This window comes from Xyrauchen texanus, chromosome 39 (genome assembly GCF_025860055.1).
Source record: "Xyrauchen texanus isolate HMW12.3.18 chromosome 39, RBS_HiC_50CHRs, whole genome shotgun sequence".
In the NCBI taxonomy this organism is placed as follows: Eukaryota; Metazoa; Chordata; class Actinopteri; order Cypriniformes; family Catostomidae; genus Xyrauchen; species Xyrauchen texanus.
Window position 1 is genome coordinate 12953417 of NC_068314.1, and position 11498 is coordinate 12964914.

Sequence of the window (11498 nt, forward strand, 5' to 3'; positions counted from 1 at the left end):
CAGAAATGAATTTTTCAGGGCCATTTTATTCCATTTATAGTGCTTTATTAAGATGCGTTCCTTATTTAATCAATAGATTAACACTACTTTTCAAAACAAATATACAGAGTAGTATAATATATTTTAGAGGTGTGACTGTAATTTGAGCGCCGAGATTATAGGTGCAATCTAAGCAGGTTGACACAATAATATCACTGATTACTGATTCTCAGGGCGAGACAGGATGGGATAAATTCAGTTACACAGGTCCACATGATCATAATCTAGATGAAACTGAGTTTAACTTATAATACTTACATTACATTTGAAAAAGTTGACTTAATTGAAACAATTCGTTATCTAAATGGGCAAAACAGTATCTATTGCATGCTTTAGGCTTTTCTTGAACATTGAAATTGAAATTGAATTCAAGTATGTATATATTTTAACAAAATACCTCAAAATAAAAAATCACATTACTTAATTCCAACAAGTATATTTTTAGCTGGACAGCTCCTCAGTCAATTACCCATGAGTCATGCCGCATGATCCTCAGCACACTTGTGATGGGGCATGTTTATTTAGCTGAGGCCTTCATTCAGGCCTCTATCTTGGGCCGTGGCACCTGTGTGCTCTGACTCTCAGCAGTCTGTCTGCTGACTCTGGCATCTCGCCTGCCTGTCTATGAGCACACACTTAAAACATTCACGTCTGAAGCTTTTGGGATTTGAGAGAAGATATTAGTCAATACAAGGACAAGCAATTGGTAGAGAGTCCTGTGGCAATAGGTCAATAAACTTGTTTTTAGAAGTGGTTTATTATTGTTTAAGCATTCAAGATGCAAGACGCATTCATCCTGTATTTTTTCAAATTAAGTCCATCACTGCACAGATTCAGATTATCCGAATCACACATATTTGACAGCGGTCCAAAAAAAAAAACACAAAGAAAATATGAGGGGGAAACATTACCCTGTGTTGTCCAAGGAGAAAACCTATTAAAGAAAGGCCCTAATCTGGTGCTCATGTATTATATGTTGGGGGTGGGGATGCTGGAACATGATGGCTGCTAAAACAGATGTTCAGACAGTGGATGTAGCCATCAGTGAATTTATTATTAATTTAAAAATAGCCTTAAGATGACTTTAATCAACATGAATCAAAAATAATCAAGAACAATTAAAGGTGATGTGTAATTTCTGCTGCATTAAACAGATTTGCAATAGTAATGATATTTTTCTGAACAATATTTGTTCTCATATGTGATTTCTGTTGTCTTTGGATTTGTAGAGAGGAATGACCAGACAGAGCAAGAGGAGAGGAGGGAAATCAAGCAGAGGTTGAACAGAAAGGTGCGTGTATACAGCCTGTAGTTTGCAAACATTTGATCCTATCTATCAGACATATCTGAGCTAAAATCCCCCCACCAAAATAAAAGCTCAGGCAGAACCTCACTGATAGAGCTGTATGGACACACATTTGTTTTTATGTCTCTGCATTAGCAAGCAGTATGCTTCCACAGTCTATTTTCTTCTGAGCTGAGACCAGTAATACCAGTTTTAATTTACTCATGCAGCAGGACATCATAAGCTCATAAATTCACAAATGTGCCTATGAAAAGAATATGACAATGATTCATTTTCAAAACTGATATCATAGTTAGTGTAAAAGCATTATTACCATTAAAAAAATTCAAATAAAAAAACTCTTTGGCTGAACTTGATTCAGTTATGGACAATGGTTCCATATGTTTAAAATTAGTTTTCTTAAAATAAAATTAACATATAATGTCAACTAGTTCAATATGGTGGAGTGGTGGTGGCGTAGTGGGCTAAAGCACATAACTGGTAATCAGAAGGTTGCTGGTTCGACCACCACAGCCAGCACCATTGTGTCCTTGAGCAAGGCACTTAACTCCAGGTTGCTCTGGGTGGATTGTCCCTGTAATAAATGCACTGTAAGTCGCTTTGTATAAAAGCGTCTGCAAAATACATAACTGTAAATGTAAATCTAACTAAATTGAATAATTTAAAAAAAATGTTGCATGCCAAAATAACTCATATGAAGCTCATTAAATTGCTTACAAGTATCAGTAAATGTTATCATGCTAAATACATGCTGGTGGGAAGCAATACTGAATGCAAGTTGGTCACTATGTTATGATTAGCATAGCAATTGCTCAATGGATAAAGCAAAATGTTAAATACTCTATATGCATTGGTCCTCAACCTGGGCTCAAGCTCCACTTTTCACCATAAAGGTAACTCCCAAAACTACAACAAAACATAAATTATTCTAAATGCCAACATTACAAAATATAAAACACTAACAAAGATCCTATTTAATATTAATCTTGCACAAAGACAAATAAAATAACACTTAATTTGAACATTTACTCCCCCGTCGTGTCCTATACAAAAGCATGCTGGGAACGAGAAATCCTCTGCCTAGTTTCAGTTAACGAAGCCAAAAATATTCATTTTGTCTCAACACAAATGGATTAAGTAAAGCTGAGAAGAATTTTTTTAGTTGAATCAACTCAGTGAATTTAAGTTCCCTTGGTTACATACATTTTTTGAGTGACAAGAACATGGGGGATTGAGTAAAATCAGAATTTAGATTCAGAACTGTTATCAGTTTTATAGTAACAGTTTCCATGTTGATGCTGCCAGCACAATGTATTGCAACTGGTTGGCTAAACCTCTCTCCCTGCTTTTCTTTCCAGCTTAACCAGCGGCCGACAGTTGATGAGTTGCGGGACAGAAAAATCTTGATTCGCTTCAGCGACTATGTGGAGGTGGCCAAAGCTCAGGACTACGACAGGAGAGCAGACAAGCCCTGGACAAGACTATCAGCTTCGGATAAGGTGTGTACATTCAAAGCGCACATGTGCCCTCTACAGGCCAGCACACCCTTTGTTTGACTTCCCTGATCTACTGTAATACATTTAATATAACAAGTATTAAGCTCTGTGTTTTATCGGTCTTAGTTCTGGAACTAAGGGATGCCCTAAAATCCTTTATAAAAGTGTTCTGTGCCATGATCTTATCATTCATTTTCATGTAATTAAATAATACAAGAATAAAGACATTTAAATTTGATATTTATATGTGGGTGGGGGGGGGGGGTGCTGCAGAATGCGTTTCAAAATGGTACTCAGGGTACTACACTCTTTTTGGCTGCTTAATGCATTATCAAATTAGCCAGAGTACACAAGGGAAAGAGGATGTGTGTAACTTATGTGTATTATTTGTGCATTCAAATTCTGCAAGCATTCAGATTTTGTGGCTACAGATTCTGTGTGGACCTTATCATGACCAACAATTATAAAAACAACAAAAAAAGGGACAGATTGTAGATCTAATGGCATGTAGAAATCAAGTTATTATGCACCACAGATGTGGCACAGTATGACTATTCAAGTGTTTACAATGTCTTCTTTATAGCTGAAAAGCAACCTCCTGTTGTATTTGATGTCATTTTGTACTGCATTTTCCTGCATGTCACTGGTTGCACCAGCGTGTCTGCTCACCGGTGACTCATTGTTGATATTTATGTCTTGCAGGCAGCAATACGCAAGGAGCTGAATGAGTTCAAGAGCAATGAGATGGAGGTTCACGCGTCAAGCAAGCATCTGACAAGGTCAGTGTGTTTACTTTTTTATTTGTTTCTACACATTGCGTTGTGTTTATGTAACCATTCACTTCTAAAAAAGAATAGCATATATGATAGATTACCTGCCGCAACTCATTTGCATGTCCTCTTGCATAACCGATATAGGTGCAAGACCATAGATCAATATCGGAGGTCGTTCTAAATATAGTCGCATCCTTCCCGTTCTAAAACTGCAGAATTTGTAGGATCAGCACGCATTAGTGCTCGCAGACATGTATAACAAATGCTTGCTCTCATTTTGCTTACGCTTGTTGTACGTTAGACCTCATTTCTGCAGCCAAGAATAGGCACTAATAGCTGAGCAAGGTCCCATTCACACACTGTTCTTCTATTAATACACATTTGATGGATGATAGTTGGGTTTCTGGTCGCACCACACTTACAGGTGTCTTTTCCCTTTGCACTACAGGTTCCACCGACCATAGCAAGGTTTCTTCTGTGAAGAATATGCTAACTGTATCTCTGTGAAGTCAAAATCCTCAGGAGGCTTCGTCCCGTGCCCTAGTCCATGGGAACTCCATGGAGGGCCTGATATTTGGGCGGTAGTGACCCTTGGAGGCTATGTCTCTGGAGCTTCAGCCTGAAGCAGCTCCAAACTCCACTCAGTCAAGCTACATGTCTGTAGATTATTGAACCTTTATACTTTTTCAAGGGAATCTTGAGGAAAGGTGGAAGACATAAAAAAAGGGACATTTTCTAATTAGACTGTTTTTGAATGGTCGCCTTTTGATGCCAATCAGGGAGGGGGGGGTCAAGCATGTGAACTCATTTGAACCTTTTTCCTACACCAGTTTGGTGCTGTAGTGACATCCCAAACCGTTTCTGGGCTCCTCCTACTAAAACTTGAGTTTCATTTCAGCTGTATTGATGTTAGTCTGAGGAATAGAAATCATGTTTTACATTTGCAAGGACTATTTATTGTCTGTACAGTACAAGCTTTGGATTTTTTAAAGAAACAACAATGTCTGTCTTCTTTTCTGAATGAACGAATAAATGGATGGATGGATGATAGATCCTCTTTGGGTACCATATATACAGTGGCCCCAAAGTATTTGGACACTTAAGCCACACTTAAAAATCTATGAATGTCTTTTCATTATATAACAAAATATCAAACCAATTTTTTTAAAGAAATATAGCACACTCTCACTTTTCAAGCAAAACCTTTATAAAACAATAGATAAACTGTTCAAAATTAAGAGAAAAGGTATTTGGACACTTTCTGATCAAACGTTAGTGGAACATGTTGCATATTAAAATGTAATGAACTACAGTACGCCTGTGGTTGCCTGGCTAGGACACCTGTGTGAACTTGAGGGGAACTGACTTCATACAGCTACTAAAATGACCTTAAATGTTACAGCTTAAAGGTAAAAGTGAAAAAATTGCAGAAAGGTGAAAACCTTTACAAAATTCGAGAGTTCTGGCAAACTTGCTACAAATTTGCAGCAAATTCGGCACAAATTATTTTTACAATCAAATGAGCTTTGCGGCAAACTCTTCATTGTCGCCAAAGGTTTGCTGAAAACTTCTGGTAAACATTTGCAGGGAATTGCAAGCTCATTTGCATGTGAAAATAATGAGTGGGAAATGTGCGGCAATCTTGTCAGAACTTTAGATTTTTTGATAGGGAAAGCATAGTTTGATATTTTGTTATCTAATGCAATAACATTTAATTGAATCAAACCTACTGATAACCCTTATTTTGACAGCTGATGTCTCTTCTGTTGAAGTCGTGTCCTCAGGGGGGAATTAGATACAATTCCTTTCATGTCTTTTATCAGTAGCAAATATGTACAATAGCGTCAAGTCTTAGATAAGCTGTCGGGTAGTTTCACCATCATTGAAGGAAATACAAGAACACAATATGGCAGGGTGTGATACTGCACACCCAGCCCCTAATCCGGCTGATCAAGCCCGAGATGGATAAAGGCGACGGAGGCGGCAGTTTGAGAGAGAGAGAGAGAACTACAGGCAGCTGCCCTGTATGTGTTTATGTTTGTGTCTTTTTGTTGTATTAAATATTATTTATATTGTTAAGCCAGTTCTTACCTCCTCCTTTCCATCTCACCAAGCTCTGAGGAGCAATGACAGTCTTTAGTTGTACATTTATTTCTCAAGTGCTCAATTTCTTTTGTGAATAATCAAAGATTAAATGTTTGGCCTTATTAAATTAAAGTTGCATTTTAAGAAGTTCTAGTTTGTTTTTGTTTTTCTCCCTGTCATGGCATGAGAGTAGATGGCTCAACAGAATGCAGGTCAGTGCTTGCTGAGCTGGTTGGTTTGGTTCATGGCTTAGAACACTTCTATAAAGGATTTTATGGCATCCCTGTGGAAGAAATGAATGGGAAAATTCTTCCAGAACTAAGACCACTGAAAAAGTGGGTGGACACTGTTATTAAGCTCCATTAAGTTAATTTTGGAGACAATTCACACAGACACACAAACAATTTTCAGTGCTATTTCCTTTTCAAAGTGGGAGGGGTAATTTTACCCAACAGCAATATCAAGACTCCTGGAATTATCATTTCCAGTAGTGAATCATGCCGTGCATTGAGAACAAATGGCACTTCATATTAAGACTTCTTAAAATTGAAAGGTTCCATTTTTTTTTTAAATGAGTGAATGCATTAATTATGATTAATTAACATGGAACTATGTACTTTTATAACATTTATTCATCTTAGCCAATGTTAGTTTTTTTAATACATTTAAAAAAAAAATTGTTAGTTCATAATGTATTAACTGTTACTATACAACTTTTAATAAAAAATATACACTTGTTGCCAAAAGTTTGGAATAATGTACAGATTTTGATCTTATGGAAATAAATTGGAACTTTTATTCACCAAAGTGGCATTCAACTGATCACAATGTATAGTAAGGACATTAATAATGTGAAAAATTACTATTACAATTTGAAAAACAAATTCTGAACCTCAAAAAATCCTCCACATGCAGCAATGACAGCTTTGCAGATTCTTGGCATTCTAGCTGTAAATTTGTCCAGATACTCATTTCTCCCCACACTTCCTGTAGCACTTGCCATAGACGTGGCTGTCTTGTCCGGTACTTCTCACGCACCTTACAGTCTAGCTAAGGATGACAGATATAGCGTGCCTTTAGGGTAAAAATTATGACTTTGAATGTGATGTCTGCATCTCTTTAACACTATGTCTGCATTTGCCTTATGTGACATCTGCATATGCCTTCACATTGCTTCACTCGCTCTTCTGAATGAACGTGACATCTGCGTCTGCACCTTCACTCGCTCCTCTGAATGAACGTAAAGTCTGCGGCCGATTGCACCAGCTATAAATAATTTACGACTTAGCCTAGTTGTGTCTACATCCCCAAAAACCTAATCACTGAAACTTGATCTAAAGCTTGATCATAAAGTTGCAATGTCATTTTGGGAGTTATCTTCTTCTTTGGTAAACATATCACTTGTGTTGTTTTAATTCTGAAAACCTAAATTATTTACCAACTTTTCCACTTGTTTAACTGCAATCTGCATGCTTCTCTGGAACATTCTATTTTTCCAAAAAACGTTTTTCCACAAAGCACCATCATCTACATTTAAAGATTTATATCCCTTGTCCAAACCTATATATATATATATATTTAGAGAGAGAGAGAGAGAGAGAGAGAGAGAGAGAGAATTTTGAATTTGAAATTCACCTTTAATATTACAAAGAAACACAACAATAGGTCAAGAAAATATTACATTACATCACATATTATTCAATTTGCCACAAACAATTCTGGATTCTATCTGGATTTCAAGAAATATCAGAACTAGAGTCTACAACTACTTTTTCTGTTTTGCTGAGTATTTAGGCTCATAAATGAACAACTGAAAAGAAAAATCCCCACCCAAAGATGAAAACCATTTACTTAAAATGAAAAAAAATTTCCTAATCGAAAACATTGCACAAATAGATGAAATATGGATTCTATTCTTAGACAGAAAGGGCAGCCCACCCCTATACTTGGATTGAGATGCACCACATGTCTGTTTGTAGCTATTGCTCCATGCACAATCCTCTATTGGAGGTATCCTGTTTGTTTATCAATCGGATATTTGTAAATAGCACACCAGCAAGCTTTGGGGTAGGAGTTTGGTTCAAAAAATTCTGCCCATTTCATCGAAACGACCCCATTCAAAAGGTTGACTTTAGACACCTTCACACAAATCAAGTACATAGTTTTCTTCCCAGAAGTCTCAAAAGAGTCCAGCTCTGGGGTTTTAAAGGTCAACAGACAGCAATAATCTTCTTCCAGATTCTCCACAGCAGCATTGATAGTGATTGAAGGAAAAAAATACTGTGCATCCAGAAAGTATTCACAGCGCTTCACTTTTTCCACATTTTGTTACGTTACATCCTTATTCCACAATGGATTAAATTAATTATTTTCCTCATAGTTCTACAAACAATTCCCCATAATGACAATGTGAAAGAAGTTTGTTTGAAATCTTTGCAAATGTATTAAAAATAAAAAACGAAACAAATCACATGTGCATTCACAGCCTTTGCTCAATACTTTGTTGAAGCTCCTTTGGCACCAATTACAGCCTCAATTCTTTTTGTGTATGATGCTACAAGCTTGGCACACCTATTTTTGGGCAGTTTCTCCCATTCTTCTTTGCAGGACCTCTCAAGCTCCATCAGGTTGGATGGGGAGTGTCGGTGCACAGCCATTTTCAGATCTCTCCAGAGATGTTCAATCAGGTTTAAGTCTGGGCTCTGGCTGGGCCACTCAAGGACATTCACAGAGTTGTCCCATAGCCACTCCTTTGTTATCTTGGCTGTGTGTTTAGGGTCATTGTCCTGTTGGAAGATGAACCTTCACCCCAGTCCAGAGCTCTCTGGAGCAGGTTTTCATAAAGGATTTCTCTGTACATTGCTGCATTCATCTTTCCCTTTATCCTGTCTACTCTCCCAGTTCCTGCCACTGAAAACCATCCCCACAGCATAATGCTGCCACCACCATGCTTCACTTCACAATGGTATTGGCCAGGTGATGAGCGGTGACTGGTTTCCAGACATGACGCTTGCCATTCAGGCCAAAGAGTTCAATCTTTGTTTCATCAGACTAGAGAATTTTGTTTCTCATGGTCTGAGAGTCCATGTGCCTTTTACTGAGGAGTGGCTTCCGTCTGGCCACTCTACCATACAGGCCTGATTGTTGGAGTGCTGTAGAGATGGTTGTTCTTCTGGAAGGTTCTCCTCTCTCCACAGAGAAACGCAGGAGCTCTGTCAGAGTGACCATCGGGTTCTTGGTCACCTCCCTGACTAAGCCCCTTTCCCCCCGATCGCTCAACTTGGCCGGGCTGCAAACTCTATGAAGAGTCCTGGTGTTTTCAAACTACTTCCATTTATGGATGATGGAGGCCACTGTGCTCATTGGGACCTTTAATGCTGCAGAATTTCTTTCTGTACCCTTCCCCAGATCTGTCCCTCGATACAATCCTGTCTCTAGGGTCTAAAGAAAATTCCTTGGACTTCATGGCTCTATTTGTGCTCTGACATGCACTGTTAACTGTGGGACCTTATATAGATAGGTGTGTGCCTTTCCAAATCATGTCCAATCAATTGAATTTATCACAGGTGGACCAATCAAGTTGTAGAAACATCTCAAGGATGATCAGTGGAAACAGGATGCACCGGAGCTCAATTTTGAGTGTCATGGCAAAGGCTGTGAATACTTATGAACATGCGTTTTTTATTTTTAATACATTTGAAAAGATTTCAAACAAACTTCTTTCACGTTGTCATTATGGGGTATTGTTTGTAGAATTTTGAGGAAAATAATTAATTTAATCCATTGTGGAATAAGACAATTGTGGAATCATAACAAAATGTGGAAAAAGTGAAGCGCTGTGAATACTTTCTGGATGCACTGTAGTCTTGCTCCTCCCCTAATCCAACAAGAGCAGAAAGATTTTCCACAAAAGCTCTATAATCCTCTTTTAGATTCCGTCATAGTTCTGTGATTAACGGCCGTATCACCCTTACAGATTTCACACCAGTTCTTTGACTCACAGTCTTTGGGATGTTGCTCAAAATGTTGCCCAACTTTACATACCCAACAGCTATCATACAAGAGCACAGGCTTCCAGAGGATTAATGTCTTGAAGAGAAGAGAGTTAAAAAACAAGAGTTCCTCCAACAGCCACAAATCCGCTTTCAATTCAGGTGATCTTGAGACAGAAAAAAACGTTCCATGCTTCCAACACTGATTTATAAAAGGGGTTAATAACCACTAGCACAATCTCCCTTAATTGCATCAATAACAGATGTTTGTCGAGTTTCATTTTGACCACCCTCCTCAAATGTATAGTTGCTGTATCTATCCAAGCAAGATTGCTGTTATATAGTAGTCTTTGGGCTGTTTGTAAGCGAAAAGTGATGTCCACTAAGGCCTGAGCCCCTTCTTGAATAGGGAGATACTAAACAGCAGACCATATCCAAAAAAAAGTCACTAGTTATCTTTGAAATCCTTGGACTGCTGAAGCACATACAATTTATGCCAAAGAGTCGATGCTACCAGATTCCCCATTTAAGATGCCCAGGCAACTGTGGACATTCTGTTAAATTTTCACAACTCACTCAATTTTCCTTAGTTGATGAAGCTCTCTCATAAACAAAGTGAATCCAACAAAACATTGAGATCCAGCACATTGTTAACAAACACTGTGACAACATCAGCATAGGAGCTTAATACAATTCCTAGGCTTTTAGAAAAACCTGTTAACATAAAACCAGAATGTTTTTTCCCTTAAAAAATAAAGTAAGGGTTCAATTGCTAAGCTGTATAATTGCTCTGACAAAGGACAACCTTGCCTACTGCCCCTTGACACTACGGCTGAATTAATCCCCCTCCTACTTTAACAATACAAGCAGCATCTGCATATAATAATTACACCTACTTTGTTAAACCCTCCCCAAATCCAAAAGCTTCCAATACTTTAAATAAATAATCATGATCAACATGATCAAAAGCCTTTTCCTGATATAGAGAGATTAACCCAATTTTTTACTTTAAACTCTCTACAAATATCAAAAACATCTCATATCAAAAAATAAAACACAGTAAGTCTGATCCCTATGATCTATTTGATGTAAATACTTTTTAAGCCTATTAGAAATACATTTGAATCAAATTTTATATTCAGTAGTCAACAAGACAACTAGTATCCAATTTTTCAAGAAAGATTTATCTTCTTTTTTTTGGCAATAGAGATAACCAAGATATAGGCAAATGTAGTGTAGGCAGTCTAGACTACGCCACCTCCTTATTTAAGGCAGGAGGAACCCTCTAAAAGTCACAATACTGATCTTGGACAACCAATGTATTTTAAAGAAAGATAACAATTTTATTGTTCCAATAAAACCATCAAAAGTTAAAACACATATCGATAATAACATTCACACAAAAAAATTGGAATTAGCTCTCCTCAAGTCTGCAAGAGGGTCGGGCCTGCCCTTGTGGACCTCCTACCACCTGTAAAAGACAAAAGAAAACAAAAGAGCCCCACAGCATACACCACAACCAAATAGTAACCGTTAAGTCCCTATTTCAGTGCCAACCTCCAATACACACCACACAGCTGTGCCACACCACCCAAATCACCTACGCCGAAGGAGGTTTTAGTGTAGATGCAGGCCCGGCCCTGTACAAAGTCTCTGAGCACTGGAACACACAAAAGTGAGAGCAATACCAAAGAAACAAAACAAATGACAAACAAAATTTATGATCAACGTCAATATCAAAATAACAATCCACAATATAATCTAAAATATACAAGAAACAGTGGCTGGTCTGCCCCCTCTAACAATA

At 37.8% G+C, this 11498-nt stretch overlaps 1 protein-coding gene across 1 annotated transcript in view; it reads left to right on the forward strand.

The window, feature by feature from the left end:
• The window catches only part of phactr3b (phosphatase and actin regulator 3b), a 96254-nt gene extending 89920 nt beyond the window's left edge, over window positions 1-6334 (forward strand). The window contains exons 10-13 of the mRNA XM_052111658.1: window positions 1269-1330; window positions 2704-2844; window positions 3544-3620; window positions 4063-6334. Coding sequence (XP_051967618.1) covers window positions 1269-1330; window positions 2704-2844; window positions 3544-3620; window positions 4063-4078 — 296 coding nt within the window. The 3' untranslated portion in view covers window positions 4079-6334. The remainder of the gene's footprint in view (window positions 1-1268; window positions 1331-2703; window positions 2845-3543; window positions 3621-4062) is intronic.
• Window positions 6335-11498: the final 5164 nt, after the last annotated feature.